Source organism: Salmo salar, chromosome ssa06, assembly GCF_905237065.1.
Source record: "Salmo salar chromosome ssa06, Ssal_v3.1, whole genome shotgun sequence".
NCBI classification, from domain to species: domain Eukaryota; kingdom Metazoa; phylum Chordata; class Actinopteri; order Salmoniformes; family Salmonidae; genus Salmo; species Salmo salar.
In genome coordinates, this window is record NC_059447.1 from 64,377,465 (window position 1) to 64,401,539 (window position 24,075).

Sequence of the window (24,075 nt, forward strand, 5' to 3'; positions counted from 1 at the left end):
CATTTATCATGTCTGTGTGGACTTTCAACCGGGAACAGTATGTTTTGCAATAATAACGTAGATGTAGAAACAAAAAGAGAGAGAGCCTCTCGATCACCTAATCTCTGCTTTGAATGCTACTGTTGTAGTGGTGGTATGTTGATAGGGGAAAATCTAATCTGGTGAAAATGGGGTGCCCTGTTGGAGGAGGTTGATGATTGAGGTTGTGTTGTGATTTTGGATGGGGCGTAGAACATTAACATAGGCGTGTACTGTAGTTTACCAATCATTAAGCTCTATAGTGGCCTCTGCTCGGCTGATGGGGCGTCCCTCATGGGGGCGCAGCTCTCCTCTTGTGATTTTAAGTTTTCAATCATTCCTGTTTCTTTGGAGACTTCCAATGCTGTTATCATTTGATTTTAGAGCAAATAACTGCTCATCTAAATGTAATATGTTATTGCTATACTATAGCAAATCAAAGGAAAAGAACGCTCTTGATCAACAAAGATAAACCACATACATTTTGGATACTTCAAAACATTCTGAGGTGGCCTTCCTTCCTGATCGGCAATCACTGGAGTCTCTTAAGAACAGTCTTGGCATGGAGTAGAAACAGCATCGTACTGCAGCTAGTTCAGCACTAACAACAGGAGAGGCTTGGGAGCCATCTTGTGATGGCTGTGAGGCATAGCAGCAGACCACCAACACAATCAAACAGAGTGACGTACCACACAGTATTTGCTCCACAGGAGGTTGGTGGCACCTTAACTGGGGAGGTTGGTCCCGTGATAATGTCTGGAGCAGAATAAGGTTTGGTTTCCATGTGTTTGATGCCATTCCATTTGCTATGTTCCAGCCATTATTATGAGCCGTCGTCCCCTTAGCAGCCTCCACTGATATGCTGTAATTTACAATCACCCATTTGGCCCGTGAATACACATCAGTCATACAATGCACTATGGCCATTAGTTCCATTTTGATAAGTGTCATCTAGGATGATAACCGAGTATTTTAATTGATCCTTTTCCTGATGAAACACTCCCCCCACATGTTTTATCTGTGGAGTAGCAGCCTTTCAACATCATTTGTCATATGAAATTGGATTTTAAATGACAAAATTTTGTCTCAACCCCTGCACTCCTGCTATGCAGCACAGACAAATGTTCCATTAAGTGTTGTAAATTACCTGTGTCAAATACAGATTTTTTTTTCTTCTGCTTTTCAATTGCAGAGGGTCTTTTCTACAGGATCTCCTTTGTTGTCAATGACAAGGAGGCCAAACTAACAGAGTCTGATGTTGAGAAAACTGTTGCACAATGGGTAAGGCTTGTTGTCATGTTCAATTCATCTTGGATCAAAGCATGGATAGAATACCAGATGAACTCACTGAATTGACTGATTTACTGATTCATTAACAGCTCAATCAAACATTCCAAAACTGGACACATGTGGTCTATGTCGATAATTTCAGGTAAGCAATTAGATATTTGTACCATCATAAAATGCACTTCCATGTCCATTCAATGTATTATTCTTTAGAGTTGTATTACTGGTCAATAATGATGTCCACCCTAATTTGTTCATCTTGTTTCCAGTATCCAGCCTAACAGTGACTCACAGCTTAAGAGGAGTGCCAGTAAAAAGTAAGGCCAATTTTTACTATGGTATACTGTAGTAGGTAAGGATCGGAGTTTTTCCTGACCACGTCACGTGACAAAAAAATTATAGTAATTCATTAGGCCTGCCTTTCCATGTGTGTTAAGTCTCCTGCTACTCCTCCTCCTCTTCCTTCTTCCCCACCCCTATTCCTTCTTCCCTACCCCTCCTCCTCTTCCTTTTCCCCCACCCCTCCTCCTCTTCCTTCTTCCCCACCCCTATTCCTTCTTCCCTACCCCTCCTCCTCTTCCTTTTCCCCCACCCCTCCTCCTCTTCCTTCTTCCCCACTCCCTCCTCCTCTTCCTTTCCCCTCCTCTTCTTCCTTCTTCCCCACCCCTCTTCCTTCTTCCCCACCCCCTCTTCCTTCTTCCCCACCCCTCCTCCTCTTCCTTCTTCCCCACCCCTATTCCTTCTTCCCTACCCCTCCTCCTCTTCCTCCCTCCTCCCCCTCCTCCTCTTCCTTCTTCCCCACCCCTCCTCCTCTTCCTTCCCTCCTCTTCTTCCTTCTTCCCCACCCCTCTTCCTTCTTACCCACCCCTCTTCGTTGTTCCCCACCCCTCTTCGTTCTTCCCCACCCTCTTCCTTCTTCCCCACCCCTCTTCCTTCCCCACCCCTCTTCCTTCCCCACACCTCCTCCTCTTCGTTCTTCCCCACTCCTCTTCGTTCTTCCCCACCCCTCTTCCTTCTTCCCCACCCCTCCTCCTCTTCCTTCTTCCCCACCCCTCCTCCTCTTCCTTCTTCCCCACCCCTCTTCCTTCTTCCCCACCCCTCCTCCTCTTCCTTCCTTCCATCCTCCTCTTCCTTCTTCCCCACCCTTCCTCCTCCTCCTCTTCCCCACCGCTCCTCCGCTTCCTTCTTCCCCACCCCTCCTCCACTTCCATCGCTCCTCCTCTTCCTACTCCCTCCTCCTCTCCCTCATCCTCTTCCCCCTCCAGATACACTTGCCAGGCTCTGCTGGTCTATCAGACCTCTACCAATGTGACCCTGGGAGAAGTAGCCATCTCCACCAGGGTGGTGGGAAGAAGCACTAACATTGGCAATGGACTGGAACTAGAAACTGTCGCCGTGCAGTCTGTCGGTAGGACATGATCTCACCCAGACCCGCTTTAATCATTTTAATGCCTCTCTTCTTACTGCAGAAAGTGACTGTGGAAAAAACATGACACTCCCACAGCCCAGAGAAAAAAATGTAATTCATGGTGCGCAGTCGCACATCGTCTCTAAAGCACCTCCTAATTTGATTAGGTTTGAAATGTGAATTCCTGTAACGTTTCCCAACTTCCTCTTGTAGTCATTGGACATTAATATATTGCTGATGTGCGGTGTTAACATTTTTAAGTTGCATGGTTTTCTCTCTCCCATTCAGAGAACTGCCCGGAGGAAACTCCCCTCCATTATATCTGGCCAGAGAGCAGACCAACGGTCACTCAGTATGTCCCCTGTTTCCCCAACAAAGACCAGAACACATCCAGAACATGGTGAGACTGACACGTTCACTATATCAAACTATGTCAAACTATTGATATTCTGACATTGTATGCATGAACTTGTTTGAGGTAATTCATCTTGGATCAATCTAAAATACTAGATCTGATTTTGTGTTGATTTGTCCCCAGTGTGATCAGCCCCCTGAATTACACTGCGTTTTGGGGCGCCCCAGACCTCAGTAATTGCACTGATATCGATTCCATCAATGTTTCGGCAGGTAGGCCACCGACATCTTAAATCACTTTAATGATTCCACAGCAGATAGAATCAAAACAGCTGCAAGAATGAATACTTGAGATATATTTGATCTCAACACGATAGAGGGACAGAGATGCCCACTGAGATGCGGTTTTAGAGATAAAACGTGTTTACAGCCTCACCATGGCAGAGCGTGGACAGTCAGCAGACAACTAATAATGATTATCTATTGACAGCCCTCGTCTAGTTGTTTATCTCTCTGCCTAACTTTCCCCAAACAGAGAACGCTGCTGAAGTTGCCGACCAGCTTGCTGACATCACCAACAACGAGCTCTCCACAGACGAGGTGTCCAAGGTGGTGGACAAAGTGAAGGAGCTGGTCAACGTGGCCAAGATCAACACCACTCTGGCCACCACCGTATTGAACATCATCTCCAACGTGATGACCAGCTCTGTGTCAGCCCTGGCTGTAGCCTCAGAGAGGTAAGATACCTTCTCCTCATCTTCCCCCTGTCTGCTCCCACTGCCGCTGTCTCTCCTCTCCTCAGAACCCACCTCTTACTGTGTCCAGCATGCTGGGAGTAAGCATAAATGAGTTATGACTATATCTCCCAGGTAGATGTACTGTATGTTGACTTTGTGTGGTCTCTTTCTACCAAAGTAAAGCACTGTGAGACCCTAGTGAAAGTCACTATCCAGTCCATTAGTATGATAACTCTCTATCTGCGTGTAGGACATTGAAGACGGTAGATGAGCTGGTTCAGAAGTTAGAGTTTGATGGGCCTTCAGTGAGCATCACCTCTAAAAATCTGGCTCTGGGCATCTCAACACTGAACCATGGCAAGTTCAACGGGACCTCCTTCAGTGCCTTCATACAGCCCAACACCACAGACCTCCAGGTACGGACAGTTAGGGTCAGTGATATACAGAAGTGTAATACAGAAATCAGTATTATCTGCTGCACTGTACTGTACTGGGCGTGTGGTACTATATATGCAGGGACTGTTCATAACATACATACTTGCCAAGATGAGAGCTGAGGTTATTGTTTCATTCACAGTCAATGTGCCTTGAGAGTAAATAGGGTATGTTATGCCTCGCTCCTACTGTGTGTGTGAGCCAGTCCTACCAGTCAGGCAGGGCTTCCAGGAAAGCCTTCCCGTGGAAACTCTAGTTGTGTGTTAAAGGTGACTCACAACCCATCAGGCCTGTTGAGTCCATTTAACATAAATGGCAGGATGTCTATTTGTTTCAGTCGTTAAGAGTGTTTTCTGTAGCCACAACACACTCGCAACCTTGTGACGCGCATGGACGGAGTGGGAGTCCTGTCATTTATCATTCTGCAAGGATCGTAGTGTTAAGCGAACATGATACAGCTGACTAACGTCAAGTCCACCACAGCCTTCCCTCACGCTCGGTTTCATGTGTTTTACCCTATGCCCCTGCCATATGTGCCAATGCTGTGCCAATGCTGTGCCAGCAGAATGGGCACACTTTAGTCATAAGCCACCTGTCCACCACAGAGGTTTGGAAGTGACCTCCAGATGGCACAGCAGGGGACTCATTATATAATCAGCATAATAATCAGCATACCTCTGTCTACGTTGGATGATCAAATTCAAATTGTTAATGGCAAAGTCAGTGGTCTAACTAACTTCTCTCCCACCAGATTGACTTTGAGTCTAATCAGCTGAATCCCCTGGCTCAGGTCACACTGCCAGCTACTTTGCTCAAAAACCTAACCGACGCTGAGACCGCTGCCATCTCCAGGATTAACTTCATGTTCTTCAGCAAGATAGGACTATTCCAGGTTTATACCTCTTTTTGGTGGAATGTATCTGATTTAGTGTATTTTCAGCATATAACAATATGTTTTCTTTTCTCACACATCCTTTTCATGGATGGTAACTCATGTGTCTGGTATGTGAATCTATAGATTTCAGTGATATTTTCAGGTTTATACCTCTTTTTGATGCAATTCAATACATCTGGTGTGTCAACTTAGCATGTTGTGATTTTTCTTGTTTCCTACTAATGCATGGTAATTCGTATGCCTGGTATGTGAATCTATAGTTTTGAGTGTTATGTGTTTATATTTCGAAATCAAACTTTTCTTTTATCATTTTCAGGATAAACAGGACGGGTTGTCTCTTAACAGCTATGTTGTGGCCAGTAGTGTGGGCAATTACTCCATCAGTAACCTGCAGGATCCCGTGGAGATTGAGATATTACACCTGAACTACCAGGTAGTCGACCCGCCCTCCTCCTCTCACCTCTATATGAAGAGTTTCATTCCAAAATGATATATCCATTTTCAGAAATGTTGGTAAATTAGCTTTTATTGTTTAAGGAAATTCTTAAAAACATTGGTGTTTTTTCACTAGCTAATCATGGCATGGGGGTGTTTAATGACGTATGTAACTTACTTGTTTAAAATCTATCACTTGATGGTTTCATTTCAGAGAGACAAATAATATTTTGGGGGGCGAAATGCCTCCTCACTCTCAGAGAAATAAGTAGTACTGCTAGGCTTTGCACAGTCAAATGTAACAAATAACTACATTTTTAATAAAGAACTGTGCAAATGATACATTATTGACATCAATATTTAAACCATTTCAATACAGTAATATGAGAGGAGCTGTATGCAAAACATTTACATTTGACATTTTAGTCATTTAGCAGATGCTCTTATCCAGAGCGACTTACAGTAAGTGCATTCATCTTAAGAAAGCTATGTGAGACAACCACATATCACAGTCAAATATACAGGATACGAATATTCCATTACAGCTAAACAATGGATATATAGAAAGTTTAGAATTTTTTTAAATAAATTCATACACATTTAAAATCTAGGAATTATACATCTGAGAACAGTAATACTTTACACACACATAAAGGTACTCATAAGCAATCATTTGGATGAGAAAACACAAATGTGAAAAAATAGCATTTTGGAAATAAACTTCATATAATCTGTTCCTTTCTCCTCTCTTTGCTTCCCTCCAGTCCCCCTGTTTTTTACTTTTTGTCCTCCCTCTCTTTTCTTTTCTCATTCCACTTAGGTAAAAACATTTTGTCTGTAACCACTCAATTGATGATTGTTTATGCCTGATCGTAGTTCAACAGTTAAAGTCGTAAGTACAATACAAATTAACACCTGGAACGTCTACCTGTAATCAGACAGTGATTGTGTCTTTCAGCCAAAGCCAAAGCCAACCTGCATGTTCTGGGATTTTATCATGAAAAGTAAGTCGGGAAAAAAACTCATATTTTGCTTGTTGAAATATACACTAAGTGTACAAAACATTAAGAACACGTTCCTAATATTGAGTTGCACCCACTTTTGCCCTCAGAACAGCCTCAATTCGTTGGGGATAGACTCTACAAAGTGTCGAAAGCGTTCCACAGGGATGCTGGCCCATGGTGACTCCAATGCTTCCCACAGTTGTGTCAAGTTGGCTGGATGTCCTTTGGGTGGTGGACCATTCTTGATACAACCTGGAAACTGTTAGTGTAGTGTGAAAAACCCATCAGTGTTGCAGTTCTTGACACAAACCGGTGCGCCTGGCACCTACTACCATAACTCACTGAAAGGCAACTAAATATTTTGTCTTGCCCATTCACCCTCTGAATGGCACACATACACAATCCATATCTCAATTATCTCAAGGCTTAAAAATCATTCTTTAACCTGTTCACTGATTCAAGTGGATTTAACAAGTGACATCAGTAAGAGATCATAGCTTTCACCTAGATTCACCTGGTCAGTCTATGTCATGGAAAGAGCACAATGTTTTGTACACTCAGAGTATGTCAATCTCAATTTAAGTTAAAGCCTTACAATTTTAGAATATACTATAGAGTTTGTGTTTGTCTCCACAAGATGGTTCAGGTGGCTGGAACAGTAAAGGCTGCAGGGTTAGTCCCATGTCCAATGGAAACAAGACTATCTGCCTCTGTGACCATCTCACACACTTTGGCATCCTAATGGTAAGACTTGTGTTCACATTAAACCAGTTGGAGACTCTTTCCCCTTATAATTGTGACTCTCTGATTCATTTAAACCAGCAGTTTGTCCTTGTATAGTATGAATCTTACAATATAACTTGGAAGTATAGCTTGACTTGCTTGTTTGGTGAATACTTTTATTTTCTGTATTCTCTGTGAAGGATATCTCTGGATCCGCTGCACAGATTGATGAGAAAAACACCAAGATTCTTACCTTCATCACCTACATCGGCTGTGGCATATCGGCCATCTTCTCTGCTGTAACGCTTCTGACTTATATCGCCTTTGAGTGAGTATATTGCCATTTTGGACAACTCCAACATGTGACCAGGAAATACTCCTATAACTAGTCTTATGAATTCTTCCTGTCTACGTCAGGTGGACTATTGATCCTAGTTATTGGCCATGTTATTATAAGAAAGACAACCAGAACTGTAGTAGTCAGACAGTGTTATTCAGTGTCTGTCCTCTCTACAGGAAGTTGCGTCGTGACTACCCGTCCAAGATCCTGATGAACCTGAGCACGTCACTGCTCTTCCTCAACATGGTGTTCCTATTGGATGGCTGGCTGGCCTCCTTCGAAATGGAGGGCCTGTGTGTGGCTGTGGCTGTCTTCCTCCACTTCTTCCTGCTCACATCCTTCACCTGGATGGGCCTTGAGTCCATCCACATGTACATCGCCCTGGTCAAAGTTTTCAACACCTACATTCGGAGGTACATTCTCAAGTTCTGCATCGTCGGCTGGGGTAAGTGGCACTAAAGTTGGATAAACTAATTACTATGCAGTATGCTGGCTATGTCATAGATCAAATTCCTATTAAAATGCAAATGCATGGTATGCATTATTCTCGCTATACACTGAATTTCAAACTTAGTTTGTACCTAGGGTTGCAAAACTACCGGTAATTTGCCAAAGTTACCAGAACTGTCTCAAATGTTTTTAATTAACAGGTAGTCTATGGCAATCTATGGTAACTTTAGTAATGTATTCTTGAAAATAGCTTAATTAATGAAAAAAGCATCTAATCAACGAGTCATTCCACCTCAATAAGCACAAGAAAGAGGATTTCAACACCCACCATCTCAGATTGTTCTGAAACGGTTTCTATAGTTAGAAACAGATAAGATTATAATTCCTGAAACATTATTTTGTTGAAAGACAATTGAACCCAGATTGGTCGTTTCAATTTATAGGATTCATTTAATATTCAATAAATGTAGTACCCAATATCCAAAATGTACCAAACCTCTTTTTAACAATAATTAAGATGTGAGGAATCCAAATAAATGGTCAAAAGCCATCCACGAACCCCCAAATGCCACATCCCACACCAAGCCCACCCCAAATACCACATCCCACCCCGAGCCCACCCCAAATACCACATCCCACACCAAGCCCACACCAAGCCCACACCAAATCCCACACCACATCCCACGCCAAGCCCACCCCAAATACCACATCCCACACCAAGCCCACCCCAATTACCACATCCCACCCCAAGCCCACCCCAAATACCACATCCCACACCAAGTCCACCAAGCCCACCCCAAATACCACATCCCACAACAAGCCCACCCCAACGGCCAGTTTACAGAATTCCAATAATTTACTTTTTCACTGCCACCAATTTGGTGATAAAATATTTACAACAAAGACATATTGACATTATAAAATGAGTAAAAGTGTGTAAAAAAAAGATAGAAGGATATTTCATGCTGAAATCCTCATATTAAACACCAATAGTATTCACTTAGTTGATGGTTTATATCTAGAATAATGTTTTACAGCTTTGTCATTCAATTTGTTTTATTTTCAAATAATCTTATTTAATTATTTTAAACAAGATGTCCAGAGATAATTACAGAAACCTGTTATAATCTGAAGTACCCCAAAAATTACAATTGAAAGTTACCAAAATTCTGGTAGTTTACTGGTGAACTTTGAAAGTTACCAGTAATATACCTTCTCTTTGCAACCCTGCATATACCTGAATGTTAAAAATATATAATTTCCCCCCATGTTTCACTTCCAGGTCTGCCTGCTGCGATAGTTGCTACAGTGGTAGCTATTGACAAAAACTCCTATGGGAAAATGGAGTATGGGAAGGGGGAGACTGGACAAGGCTCTTCTGAATTGTAAGTCCTGCATCAAGTTCAAGAGATAGGATAGAAAACATGACATTCTGTATGTAGATGGAGTCTTAGACTTGAGTAATCCAAGTTTATGTCTTCCCATATGTCAGTCATAGGACCAGGACTATGTATTATAGTGCATAATGAATGTAATATATGTGATATTGGCCCAGCCTTCCAGCTAAAACATGTAAGTTAACCAACGGCAAACAATTTGACTAATGTCTCCTCTCCTGGCCCCTTCCTCCTTCCCTCTTCCTCCTCCTCTCCTCCCAGCTGTTGGATCCGGAGCCATGTGGTGTTCTATGTAACGTGTGTGGGCTACTTCTGTGTCATCTTCCTCCTGAATGTCGCCATGTTCATCGTGGTTATGATCCAGATCTGCGGTCGTAACGGGAAGCGCAGCAACCGCACACTGCGTGAGGAGGTGCTGAGGAACCTGAGGAGCGTCATCAGTCTCACCTTCCTCCTGGGCATGACCTGGGGCTTCGCCTTCTTTGCCTGGGGACCCGTCAACCTGGCCTTCATGTACCTCTTCTCCATCTTCAACTCACTGCAAGGTACAGGGCCACCCTATGGTGCGCTGTGCACCCTAAAGGAAAATACACAGTAGTATTGGTTACTAATATGTGAATGTTTGGATCAAAGGCGTATTTTGTTTATTTTTAAACTCTTATACGAAGCAGGTCTCTAATGTATTATATGTTAAGACCAAAGGGAGGTTGGTGGCACCTTAATTGGGGAGGACGGGCTCGTGGTAATGCCTGGAGCGGAATAGGTGAAATGGTATCGAATTCATAATGCCATTCTATTAGCTCCGTTCCAGACATTATTATGAGCTGTCCTCCCCTCAGCAGCCTCCTGTGGGTACCAATAATAAGTCATCTCCTCATTGTCATGTCATATACTATTTGTTCCACCAGAGGTCTCATTGGTACAACATCTGGCAACTGAAAGACGAACCAAACTTGCTCTCTTTTATTTGTCCTCTCTGTCATCTTCCTTGTTATTAAACAGCCTTTTCCTCCATTGTTATTTTATGGCTAACAGGTTTATTCATCTTCATATTCCACTGTGCACTGAAAGAGAATGTCCAGAAACAGTGGAGGAGATACTTGTGTTGTGGCAGATTCCGCCTGGCAGACAACTCAGGTAAAGATCTAACAAAAAACAGACAAGAAAGAGACTTCTCCTTTTCAGGGAAAATATCTGGCCTGATGTTCAGAACACTACTATCATAACAGGTTTTATTATGAGAGGGGTGAAGTTGCTGTACTTGTACATTGCTAAGCAATGCTAAGCATATAGCATACTTGCTATATGATTGTGATAAAGAATATAAGCTAAAAATCTTGTTAAAATATTTTCAGTTGACATTTTATATTGAATCTTGTATAATGTTAATAGAATTCCTATTGAAGTGAAAGTCACTGGAATATAAGCTAGTACATATCTGCACAGGAGTCCAGTAAAAGTGCCCTGTGGACTCACAGTAACAAAGAAAAATGGTTATTAAACTATAAAACCTGAGAGGTCTTAGCTTTATACGCAATCAAATATGATACACAGAAACTCCATAAAACCCTGAAGTAACAAAGATCACTTCACTGTTAATTTTGCCTGAATAAGTATGTGTGAAATGTTTCTTGTTGCCTGGCAGACTGGAGCAAGACGGCCACTAACAACACCAAGAAGGTCAGCTCAGACACGGTGGGGAAGTCCCTGTCCTCCAGCTCTTTTGGCTCTAGTACAGCAAACTGGACTTCCAAGGCCAAAGCAACTCTAAACCCCTTTGCAAAGCGCAACAGTAATGCAGGTAAGACACTATGGGAGGGTCTAATATTGAGCCACACACAGCTGTTTGTTTACTTTCAGTTGGTCTGTTTCATTGAACCACATTTTGATCATACCAAAGTTAACTTTTTGTAGTTATGAAAAGAAGGATACTTTACATTACTTTTTCTCCCCTTCAATTTTATTCACCAAAAAATATACAGTACCAGTCACAAGTTTGGACACGCCTACTCATTTTCTTTATTTTACTTTTTTTTTTACCATTTTACCATTTTCATTGTAGAATAATAGTGAAGATCCAAGGATATGCAAAGCTGTCATCAAGGTAAAGGGTGGCTACTATGAAGAATCTCAAATATAAAATATATTTTGATTTGTTTAACACTTTTTTGGTTACTACATGATTCCATATTTGTTATTTCATAGTTTTGATGTTTTCACTATTATTTTGCAATGTAGAAAATAGTAAAATAAAAAAAAAATCCTTGAATGAGTAGGTGTGTCCAAACTTTTGACCGGTACTGTACAGTGAGGGAAAAAAGTATTTGATCCCCTGCTGATTTTGTACGTTTGCCCACTGACAAAGAAATGATCAGTCTATAATTTTAATGGTAGGTTTATTTGAACAGTGAGAGAGAGAATAACAACAAAAAATCCAGAAAACCTCATGTGAAAAATGTTATAAATTGATTTGCATTTTAATGAGGGAAATAAGTATTTGACCCCCTCTCAATCAGAAAGATTTCTGGCTCCCAGGTGTCTTTTATACAGGTAACGAGCTGAGATTAGGAGCACACTCTTAAAGGGAGTGCTCCTAATCTCAGTTTGTTACCTGTAGAAAAGACAACTGTCCACAAAAGCAATCAATCAATCAGATTCCAAACTCTCCACCATGGCCAAGACCAAAGAGCTCTCCAAGGATGTCAGGGACAAGATTGTAGACCTACACAAGGCTGGAATGGGCTACAAGACCATCGTCAAGCAGCTTGGTGAGAAGGTGACAACAGTTGGTGCGATTATTCGCAAATGGAAGAAACACAAAAGAACTGTCAATCTCCCTCGGCCTGGGGCTCTATGCAAGATCTCACCTTGTGGAGTTGCAATGATCATGAGAACGGTGAGGAATCAGCCCAGAACTACACAGGAGGATCTTGTCAATGATCTCAAGGCAGCTGGGACCATAGTCACCAAGAAAACAATTGGTAACACACTACGCCGTGAAGGACTGAAATCCTGCAGCGCCCACAAGGTCCCCCTGCTCAAGAAAGCACATATACATGCTCGTCTGAAGTTTGCCAATGAACATTTGAATGAATCAGAGGACAACTGGGTGAAAGTGTTGTGGTCAGATGAGACCAAAATGGAGCTCTTTGGCATCAACCGTGTTTGGAGGAGGAGGAATGCTGCCTATGACCCCAAGAACACCATCCCCACCGTCAAACATGGAGGTGGAAACATTATGCTTTGGGGGTGTTTTTCTGCTAAGGGGACAGGACAACTTCACCGCATCAAAGGAACGATGGACGGCCAAGTACCGTCAAATCTTGGGTGAGAACCTCCTTCCCTCAGCCAGGGCATTGAAAATGGGTTGTGGATGGGTATTCCAGCATGACAATGACCCAAAACACACAGCCAAGGCAACAAAGGAGTGGCTCAAGAAGAAGCACATTAAGGTCCCGGAGTGGCCTAGCCAGTCTCCAGACCTTAATCCCATAGAAAATCTGTGAAGGGAGCTGAAGGTTCGAGTTGCCTGTCACGTCCTGACCAGCAGAGGGAGTAATTGTATTATATTTGGTCAGGACGTGGCAGAGGGGTATTTGTTTCATACGGTTTGGGTTGTGTGTGTTATTTAAGGGGTGTTTGGTTTATGTAGTCTGGGGTTTGAGTAATTGTTCTAGTGTTGGTTTTCTATGGTTTTCTAGTCTGTCTATTTCTGTGTGGTTTGTGTGGCTCCCGATCAGGAACAGCTGTACGTCGTTGTTCCTGATTGGGAGTCATATATTAGATGCTTGTTTTCACCTGGGGATTTTGTGGGTAGTTGTATTTTGCACTGCTAGTGATTATTGTAGCCTGTGAAACTGTCACCTGTCGTTCTTTGTTTATTGTTTTGTTTCGTGTCATCTTTATTCATTAAATGATATGATGAACACGCATCCCGCTGCGCCTTGGTCCTCTCTCTCCTACGACAGCCGTTACATTGCCAAACGTCAGCCTCGAAACCTTAATGACTTGGAGAAGATCTGCAAAGAGGAGTGGGACAAAATCCCTCCTGAGATGTGTGCAAACCTGGTGACCAACTAAGAGAAACGTCTGACCTCTGTGATTGCCAACAAGGGTTTTGCCACCAAGTACTAAGTCATGTTTTGCAGAGGGGTCAAATACTTATTTCCCTCATTAAAATGCAAATCATTTTATAACATTTTTGACATGCGTTTTTCAGGATTTTTTTGTTGTTATTCTGTCTCTCACTGTTCAAATAAACCTACCGTTAAAATTATAGACTGATCATTTCTTTGTCAGTGGGCAAACGTACAAAATCAGCAGGGGATCAAATACTTTTTTCCCTCACTGAATGTCTACAAGGACTGTGTGAAACATTTATTTTCTTGCTTTTAGTGTACAATAGTTATTCCTGGGCTACATGGTGGCTGATCTCCTGTATGTATTTATGTTTGTGGTGTGTAGATGTAGCCCACCAATAGCACGAAGGAAAACCTCCTGAGGTAAACTGAACTGCATCAAAGCTAGCCTGACTCCATGCTTCCTTACAGTGTGATGTAATGTTGTGTTATTGGCCTTTCGCCTTTTGAACATGAAGGCCTGGATTCAACCTAACAGCTGGCGGTTGCACTTTTCCTTAACACTGGTGTGTCACAGTACAATAACAAATTTTACCGTTTAAAACAGAAATATTGTGTTGACATTAACACAAAAATTGGCATATGTGCGTTTAGTTTCGATGCCAAATGCTTCCTTTGATAGTTAGATTGAATCCAGACTGAATGGTGACATGAAGACCCTGTATGACAAAGACCTCTATTCTGCCATTGTTCTCTCTAAAGTCATTGAAAAACATTTCGAGATTTGAATCAAAGATAATATGCTATAACAACTTAATAACATTCATGTTTAACTTGGTTTAAACATGGACATGAAGTAATATAAATACAGTTGTAGTAATATCATCTGACCAATAAGAGAGTTTGGCAGAGGAGCTGCTTTGCCTTCTTCTCAGTGGTTCTGGATGTCAGTCTCACTCACTCATACCACACTAATTCTGCTCCCCTAGGATGCCTCTGTTTTCTGCTAGCAGCAATGATACCACAGTAAAACACACAGCTTGCATTTCAGCATTCAACTGTCACATGGAAAATGGTAGATGTGTGTGTGTGTGTGTGTGCATCCCTGACCCATTGAATGGAGATAGTGCTATCACCCTCACCTATACTTTACAACCAAATGCACAATTCAAGCATGATGTTTGTGCCTTATTACATGTGTATACACAGACCGTGTGATAATAAGATGATTTATTATCTTCATTTCACGGAGATCTCAGGTAATGTGAAAGATAATTTGTCAAGAGAAAATCATTGTGCATCCGTGTCAGGCGTGCAGTGCAGTACACTATCCTATTGCTTCCAGATGTGTGCCTTGGTGAGATAATCTGCAATTTACTCTGTGATGTTGTCATATTGGACTGATCCAATGATTAATGCCATCCCCTGGCTAGTGGACTAATCTAGTCTGACAGAGCCTATAAAGCAGTGGGTGAGAATCGTGTGTGAAGCTGCCAACAAGGTGTCCTCCAATACCTTACTTGACATAGCAGCTCAGGGACTTAGCAGAATAAACTTGGTTTTATTGTGGACACACTTTAAGGAGTAATAGGATGGGTTCAGTGTACACACTTTAAGGATGACCTTACATTACCTCATCAAGAACACATGTGCAATGTGAGGACTAATGAGTGTATGAGATAAGTTGATTACTGGTTTGGTGAAATAACTGTTTTGTAGGATCAAAGTGAGGATGCCATTTCATGAATAACCAGTGATTAATATGTGATCGTGATTATAGCTGTTTATCGCTCAAACTGAAAATAGACATACATATCGTGTCAGGAGTGAGGAGGTGAGGAGGCGACCAGCGGTTCTGTTACTAAAGATGCCAAAGGCTTTGCATAGCCTGTGTTCTGTGCTTAATTGACCCACTCAAGTCATTCTATTCAAAACTGCAATGGATGTTTTAGCCCTGACATCATCAAATGTCAAAGACCAACCCAAATGTATTATCACTTGGCAAACAAAACAAGAATAAGATAAAAACAGATGAAAACGGTTCAAACATGTTGGAAAGATACACGGATGTGTGTAGTTGTCCGTTGTGTGTGGTTGAATTTCAAGATTGTTTGAATGTGCATGCATGTATAGGAATGAATTCTACAAGAATGCAGAGATGCATGAGAATTGTTGCTCAGAAAATATTGGGACTCCATTTAAACAATAACTAGACATAAACCTAAACTTGAAACATTTTCTAAGCTAAAGAAACATGCTGTGTTACAGGAAAACACAGGCAAATCATCTTTGCAAAGCCTATGCATTAGAATTGTTTAAAATGAGTGCCACATATTCAACCTACAATCATATATACACAATCATTGTATATAGATTTAGGGCCTAATTCAATCATATCTGCTTTGTCCAACATCCGCATAACTGATGTTTTGATGGTGTCGGAGGTGGAACTGCATTAGAGCTGTCAAATCCACAACCGGCTCCAGGCATTATACCTAAAGAGGACATTGCCATTGGCTGCACGGAGTTGCGTTAAGAGAAATCTCATGCAGCCTTGTTTACAAGTTCGAACACTGAAATGTGAAATGTAATCTACACCTTGATAAGGCTGATAGAAATCCTTATAAATGAGTTTAATGATTTTTCAATTTGAGGCAAATTATTTCTATATAGCATACAGTTTCTTGTTCTGAACTTCTACCGCGAGTGGGCGGGTGTGGCTTTGTGACAGTGATCGCAAGAGCAGCTGCTCACCGATTTGACAGCTACAACACAGTTCAACCTCCGACACAGCCAAAACATCTGCTCATCGGGTGTCTGCTATCGCCGGTCAGCGCTTGATCTGATTGAATCTAGGCCTAAAGATCTACTTTGTGTATGTGTTCAGTGATGTGGTTTTCACTTGCTTATTTTTCAAATGTCTTTTGCCATTAGTTTTGTGTCATTGTGAGTTTAAGGAAAGAAAATTATTAAATGTACTGTGCACTATTGTTAAAGAGCACAAAGATCAGTGTGTTGTTTCTGAACCTTGACATTATCTCTCCTCACCTTTGGACAGGTAAAGGTTACTCCAACCAGACCAATCTTAAAAGTGTCTCCTCGGATGGTGAGGCCTCCTCTTCCTCCTCCTCCATCATCCCAGTGCACCAAGTCATTGACAAGGTCAAAGGTTACTGCTCGGCGCGCTCTGACAACTTCTACAAGAACATCATCATGTCGGACAGCTTCAGCCACAGCACCAAGTTCTAGACCACCCAGCACTTCTCTTCCTCCTCCTGCTTTTTCTGCTAGCCTCTAACCAGTGGTGATCTCCCCCAGTCCACAGTGTCACCCCAGGGTTGTAGCTTCCAGAGCAGCAGGGCTGTATTGTATTTACTGTCAAATATTTGACTTAATCAGCTGGTCCAGTCAGTGAGATGTACTGAAAAGGGAAGTGGGGAAATGCATAGTCCTGTAGAAAAGGGAAGGGCTAAGTGGAGAATGGAGTTTGGGATTTACATACTGTGACATTAATCTTTAACTGGCTATGTGTTGTGTAAATATTTATGGTATATCTAATACGCCCCCTGTAATTGATTCTCAGTTGGTGTTGCACATGCCTTGGGTTTTCAGTAGGGTCACCTTTCCTGTACAGAAATATCAACAATCTTAACTGTTCTGTTCTCATTCTGCAATCTGTCGAACTCCAGTATGAGCAACAGGGAAGCAAAATCCTCCAATCTGGACCAAATATTCAGGCTTAGGCCTATATTTCAATCCCAAAGACTACCAAACATCAGGGAGTTTTTAAAAGCTGTAGCGTTGTCAATGTGTGCTCAAAAGGAACAGGTTGAGGTGTAGTTCTGGTTTTAGTCATCTATTTGTGAATCCTGTATGTGTTTATTTGCTGGAAAGCAATGTTATGTTCCTTTACAGTGCCTTGCATGAGGAGGTTTTGCATAAAGTACTTTATCTTGGTCAGCCTACCAACATCATCATCAAAACGGTTATATTTGTCGTGTATATATTTTTTAAACCTTCAGATGCTCTACTACTGAATAACACATGCAGAAATGGATGTCTGGTATTGGTCCATTCACTACTACTTCATTTTGGTCACTTCGATTTAGGACAACCTCTGTGGGTGATCTGTGTTTAAAGTGTCATTTAGTCTGACTCTTCTATGGATAGAGGTCACCAGAGCCATGTATTTAAATAAATATATGGCTGTAGAGGTTACTAAACCCGCAGCCATTAAACTTAGATTTGGTAAGATAGTTTCATAAACATTCCACATTGAATTATTCCACAATACAGCAACTCACAACATACTGTAATGATTGAAAAGGGACGACAAACACTGGCATTATTTGTTCATCCACGTTCATGCCAACATTTTAAAATGGCAACATGTTAATCTGCTCTTCAGTGTTGTTTTAGTTCACTTAATATGGTAGTCTTATTGTCCCACCAATAGGGGAACTGAATATATTGCATTATGATAAATGTTGCTGTGTGAGCTATTGTTGTTTGTGTTTGTGAAGCGATGGAACAATGTTGTTTAAAAGTGTCTTTATATTTATTTCTATAGAGCTTTTTGCATTTGTTGTTCCTCTTGAATCCCCAATGCCAGTTGATCAGGACTATGCCCCTGGATAGATAGATATACTGTTTTTGGAAAGATGGAACTTGGTGGGTAAACAAAGCATCGCTCTTGACCTGGGCAGGCGAATAGGGCCAGTTATGTTTTGGAAGCTGTCAGTGTTCTCAACTGTTATTTTCCAGCATCGGGAAAATAATTGGAGCATCAATGAGAAATTCCCTCAGGGGCCAAATTTCAAGAGGTAATGTGGTGTTGAACAGATTTGGGGTCTTCATTTCAAGAATTTGTGGGAAGGGATTACAGTGGTTTGAGATCGTAAGATGAAGTTCTCATCTTTACAATGAATTGGAAAATGACTGCGGGCGTCATCTTTATACATATTTGAATAAGATATCCCAAAATACACATTTCCCAATATTCAGAAAAGTAGTAATCAACCTTTATTAAGTAATGTTATTTGTTATAGGCTATTATTTAGAGGTGCACATTGTTCTATCAATGCAGAGAGAATCCAGACATAATTTTCTCTGATTCATTTGTACATTTCCCTAATAATTAAATAATGTTTCCAGGACAAAGAGCTAGGAAATTACGATGGTTAGATCCAAACCAATATTGTACTTAAGATGTATCACTGATTTAATACGGATGGTCTGGGTCTATTTGAAAACGTTCTCCAAACCCTGTTATTAGTTTTTCCACAACTTTTGTCAATAATATATTTTCTTGAAGCTGTCTCTGTATGTCTCAACACCATTGATGAATTGTGTTTCACCAATAAAGGGAATTAAAAGTACTGAAATGTACAAAGGTGACTTTAGCTAATTGTTATAATGATAACCCTAATATTTGTGCCTTGAAAAAGTATTCATCCCCATTGGCGTTTTTCCTATTTTGTTGCGTTACAACCTGTAATTTAAATTGATTTTTCTTTGGATTTCATGTAATGGACATACACAAAATAGTCCAAATTGATGAAGTGAAATGGGGGGGAAAACGTGTTATAAAAAAAACAAGTCAACAAAAAAACTAAAAGGTGGTGTGTGCATATGTATTCAGCCCCTTTGCTATGAAGCCCCTAAATAAGATCTGGTGCCACCAATTACCTTCAGAAGTCACATAATTAGTTACGTAAAGTCCACCTGTGTGAAATCTAAGTGTCACATGAGCTCAGTATATATACCTGTTCTGAAAGGCCCCAGAGTCTGCAACACCACTAAGCAAGGGGCACCACCAGGCAAGCGGCACCATGAAGACCAAGGAGCTCTCCAAACAGGTCAGGGACAAGGTTCTGGAGAAGTACAGATCAGGGTTGGGTTATAAAAAAATATCAGAAACTTTGAACATCCCACGGAGCACAATTAAATCCATTATAAAAAAAATGGAAAGAATATAGCACCACAACAAACCTGCCAAGAGAGGGCCGCCCACCAAAACCAGGCAAGGAGGGCATTAATCAGAGAGGCAACAAAGAGACCAAAGATAACCCTGAAGGAGCTGCAAAGCTCCACAGCGGAGATTGGAGTATCTGTCCATAGGACCACTTGAAGCCGTACACTCCACATAGCTGGGCTTTATGGAAGAGTGGCCAGAAAAAAGCCATTGCTTAAAGAAAAAAATATGCAAACACGTTTGGTGTTCACCAAAAGGGAGACTCCCCAAACATATGGAAGAAGGTACTGGTCAGATGAGAGTAAAATTGAGCTTTTTGGCCATCAAGGAAAACGCTATGTCTGGCATAAACCCAACACCTCTGATCACCCCGAGAACACCATGTTTTTAATCGGCAGGGACTGGGAAACTGGTCAGAATTGAAGGAATGATGGATGGCACTAAATACAGGGCAATTCTTGAGGGAAACCTGTTTCAGTCTTCCAGAGATTTGAGACTGGGACGGAGGTTCACCTTCCAGTAGGACAATGATCCTAAGCATACAGCTAAAGCAACACTTGAGTGGTTTAAGCGGAAACATTTAAATGTATTCGAATGGCATAGTCAAAGCCCAGACCTCAATCCAATTGAGAATATGTGGCATGACTTCAAGATTGCTGTACACCAGCAGGAAACCATCCAACTTGAAGGAGCTGGAGCAGTTTTGCCTTGAAGAATGGGCAAAAATCCCAGTGGCTAGATGTGCCAGGCTTATAGAGACATATCCCAAGAGACTTGCAGCTGTAATTGCTGCAAAAGGTGGCTCTACAAAGTACTGACTTTGGGGGGGTGAATAGTTATGTACGCTCAAGTTTTCTGTTTGTCTTCTTTCTTGTTTGTTTCACAATAAAAAATATTTTGCATCTTCAAAGTGGTAGGCATGTTGTGTAATTAAAATGATACAAACCCCCCAAAAATCCATTTTAATTCCAGGTTGTAAGGCAACAAAATAGGAAAAATGTACTTTCGCAAGCCACTGTACACCGGTACTAGATTAACTTGATGCAAGACATAACAACTACGAATATGTAATTTATTTTGTCCTTTTTTGTCTTTTTTAATTCAATTCTTTCTCCCTTTACTCTTACAGTCTGCTCTTCTCTGCACAATCATCAAGTCTTTTCAAAGTGGTTTACTCAGAAGATCCAATATGTGGTTTGGTGCATACAGTGAGGTCCAAAGGTATTTGGACAGTGATGCATTTTTTGTTGTTTTGGCTCTGTACTCCAGCACTTTGGATTTTAAATGATACAATGGCTGACGTTAAAGTGCAGACTGACAGGTGAGGGTATTTTCATCCATATCGGGTGAACTCCTTAGAAATTACAGCACTTTTTGTACATAGTCCCCCCATTTTAGCGAACCAAAAGTATTTGGACAAATTCACTTATGTGTGTATTCTAAATGAAGGTATAGATATCAGATATTAGTAACACACTACTAAACTTTCATACATGTACATAAGTATGGGTGGCCTATAGCTCTCCAGTTATCTGCCTGTTGTCCTGACTTGTTTTACAGTAGCCTACCTGAGACTGAAGGGTGGCACACGGAGAACAAACAACAATGACAAAAGGCAGTCAACATTGTCGGGTTTTAAAATAGGTACCTAGAGCTGTGGAAACATTTAGCCTTCCCCATTAATCTCAACCATCATTTTGCTCCTGTTTGATGCCAGGGCTCCTTGGCACAGACACTTTTATTGGCCTGCAGCAGCCCTGCCTACCATTCTCCCATCCCCTCCTCTTTCTCCACAATGTGGAGACAGGGTTCACTCACAACAATTATCTGGAATGAATTCATTCCCCGACAACTTCAACTGGCTGTGTGGGAGTATGACGGTGTCTGTTCTTCCCCAGACATGGCACTGATGTGGTAGGTGCAGTCAGAGTCAACAAAGTATCAGCAGCCAAAAAACATAATGGAAGAAAGGAACTCAGAGAAATGGAAGGGTAATTACACAGCCAGATGATTGGGCCATTTAGAAACTCTGTCTGGCTAGACAGACAACGTTACTGGTTACACTGATCTGCAGGTCACATGTGCTACTCACCAAGGTTACTACAATTGTATGTACCGGTTGTAACACTATACATGCACTCTAAAATGTATTTATTTGGACAGTGAAGGTTAAACTTTTAATTTGGCTCTATACTCAAGCATTTTGGATTTGAGATCAAATGTTTTATATGAGGCAACAGTACAGAATGTCACCTTTTATTTGAGGGTATTTTCATACATATCTGATTTACCATTTAGAAATGAATGCACTTTATGTATGTATCTAGTCCCCCCAGTTGAAGGTGTCAATAGTATTTGGACAAATTCAAAGTAAAAGAATGGAATTAAGAAATATATAAATACTAGGATTAGCAATGTCGGAGTGGCATTGACTAAAATACAGTAGAATAGAATACAGTATATACAATTGGCCAGTGATTCCATGTCTATGTATATAGGGCAGCAAGGTTGAACAACTGGCTGGTAGCCAGCTAGTGATGGCTATTTTACAGTATGATGGCCTTGAGATAGAAGCTGTTTTTCAGTCTCTCGGTCCCAGCTTTGATGCACCTGTACTGACCTCGCCTTCTGGATGATAGCGGGGTGAACAGGCAGTGGCTGTGGTGGTTGATGTCCTTGATGGTCTTTTTGGCCTTCCTGTGACATCGGGTGCTGTAGGTGTCCTGGAGGGCAGACAAGCAGACCGCACCACCCCCCGGAGACCCTGCAGTTACAGGCGGTGCAGTTGCCATACCAGGCAGTGATACAGCCCGACAGGATGCTCTCAATTGTGCATCTGTAAAAGTTTGTGAGGGTCTTAGGGTCCAAGACAAATTTCTTCAGCCTCCTGCAAACTTGATGATTAAGTTGGAGGCGTGCGTGGCCACGCAGTCATCAGTGAACAGGGAGTACAGGAGGGGGCTGAGCACACACCCTTGTGGGGACCTTGTGTTGAGGATCAGCGAAGTGGAGGTGTTATTTCCTTCCTTCACCACCTGGGGGCGGCCCGTCAGGAAGTGGAAGAGTCGTGTCAGGATTAAGCTGTCCCACTTTCTGCATTTCCGTCTTCTGTAACCTCTTTCGACCTCTATCCAGCATCCACCATCCCAAGACAAGATGCATTTCTGAAATCCTCAAGATGATTATATAACAACAAAGTGTGAATTGAATTGTCATTGGGATACAATTAGGACTATATTAATGGTGACCCAGTTTATTATCCTTCTGTCCCAGTTCACTAAATGCGAACTGAAAATATGATTTTGGCTAAGTATACACAAATGGGTGTGTAATGCCTCCTGTGAATACGATATAAACATTTGATATTTTTGTGTGATTAGGCAACACCTTGGGCATTTCAGAAATGTATCATGTGTGGGGTTCATTTGTTGGATAGATGTCAAAAGATGTTAGAGATGACAGAAAGGCAAAAAGTGTCCCATTTTTTCTTAATTCACCCTACTGCTTCCTGTTAGTAAGGGCTATATGAATGGCATTAATTGTCATTAAATGTTCCTGTGGTCGCGGAGACTGCATTCAATGCTGTATAATGTACGCAGGCTCAATCGGAAATGACCATGACATTTTAACATGGACCATCCACGATACTTTGGCAATACGGATGGAATCCAGCCCTTATTGTCAGCTCTGTGTTGGTGTTGTAAAATCACAATAAGAAAGGAATAATTTCCAGACAGTAAAATATAAATTATCAGCTTCGCCGTCTCAAGAGAGGACGTCACCGTAGTTCCTAAGGGTGAGCGATTGCTGTCTGGCTGCAGTACTGTGCAACATGATCATAAGGACTTGACATTTGGGCAGTGGAGTGTATTCATAGATTCCAATGGAAGCCAGGCTTCCCCAAAAAATTGACCAAGAAAAATATATAAAAAGATGCAAAATAATTTATCTTTTGTCTCTCTGTGTTTCATAAATTTCCTTCAATTCGCAAGAAGCTGAATATACAGTTGAAGTCGGAAGTTTACATACACCTTAGCCAACTACATTTAAACTCAGTTTTTCACAATTCCTGACATTTAGTCCTAGTAAAAATTCCCTGTCTTAGGTCAGTTACGATCACCAATGTATTTTAAGAATGTGAAATGTCAGAATAATAGTAGAGAGAATGATTTACTTCAGCTTTTATTTCTTTCATCACATTCCCAGTGGGTCAGAAGTTTACATACACTCAATTAGTATTTGGTAGCATTACCTTTAAATTGTTTAACTTGGGTCAAACGTTTCGGTTAGCCTTCCACAAGCTTCCCACAATAAGTTGGGTGAATTTTGGCCCATTTCTCCTGACATAGCTGGTGTAACTGAATCAGGTTTGTAGGCCTCCTTGCTCGCACACGCTTTTTCAGGTCTGCCCACACATTTTCTATAGGATTGATGTCAGGGCTTTGTGATGGCCACTCCAATACCTTGCCTTTGTTGTCCTTAAGCCATTTTGCCACAACTTTGGAAGTATGCTTGGGTTCATTGTCCATTTGGAAGACC

General features: G+C 41.5%; 1 protein-coding gene across 13 annotated transcripts in view; it reads left to right on the forward strand.

The window, feature by feature from the left end:
* The window catches only part of LOC106607820 (adhesion G-protein coupled receptor G6), a 59,645-nt gene extending 40,705 nt beyond the window's left edge, over nt 1–18,940 (forward strand). For all 13 annotated transcript variants that reach the window (XM_045720820.1, XM_045720821.1, XM_045720822.1 and 10 more), the window contains 19 exons: nt 1,211–1,299; nt 1,398–1,450; nt 1,575–1,622; nt 2,571–2,713; nt 3,002–3,113; nt 3,252–3,340; nt 3,603–3,804; nt 4,055–4,220; nt 4,991–5,131; nt 5,451–5,567; nt 6,528–6,573; nt 7,211–7,317; nt 7,497–7,624; nt 7,813–8,081; nt 9,369–9,471; nt 9,745–10,028; nt 10,519–10,620; nt 11,129–11,284; nt 16,621–18,940. In XM_045720820.1, coding sequence (XP_045576776.1) covers nt 1,211–1,299; nt 1,398–1,450; nt 1,575–1,622; nt 2,571–2,713; nt 3,002–3,113; nt 3,252–3,340; nt 3,603–3,804; nt 4,055–4,220; nt 4,991–5,131; nt 5,451–5,567; nt 6,528–6,573; nt 7,211–7,317; nt 7,497–7,624; nt 7,813–8,081; nt 9,369–9,471; nt 9,745–10,028; nt 10,519–10,620; nt 11,129–11,284; nt 16,621–16,811 — 2,546 coding nt within the window. In that variant the 3' untranslated portion in view covers nt 16,812–18,940. The remainder of the gene's footprint in view (nt 1–1,210; nt 1,300–1,397; nt 1,451–1,574; nt 1,623–2,570; nt 2,714–3,001; nt 3,114–3,251; nt 3,341–3,602; nt 3,805–4,054; nt 4,221–4,990; nt 5,132–5,450; nt 5,568–6,527; nt 6,574–7,210; nt 7,318–7,496; nt 7,625–7,812; nt 8,082–9,368; nt 9,472–9,744; nt 10,029–10,518; nt 10,621–11,128; nt 11,285–16,620) is intronic.
* The last annotated feature ends 5,135 nt before the right edge of the window (nt 18,941–24,075 follow it).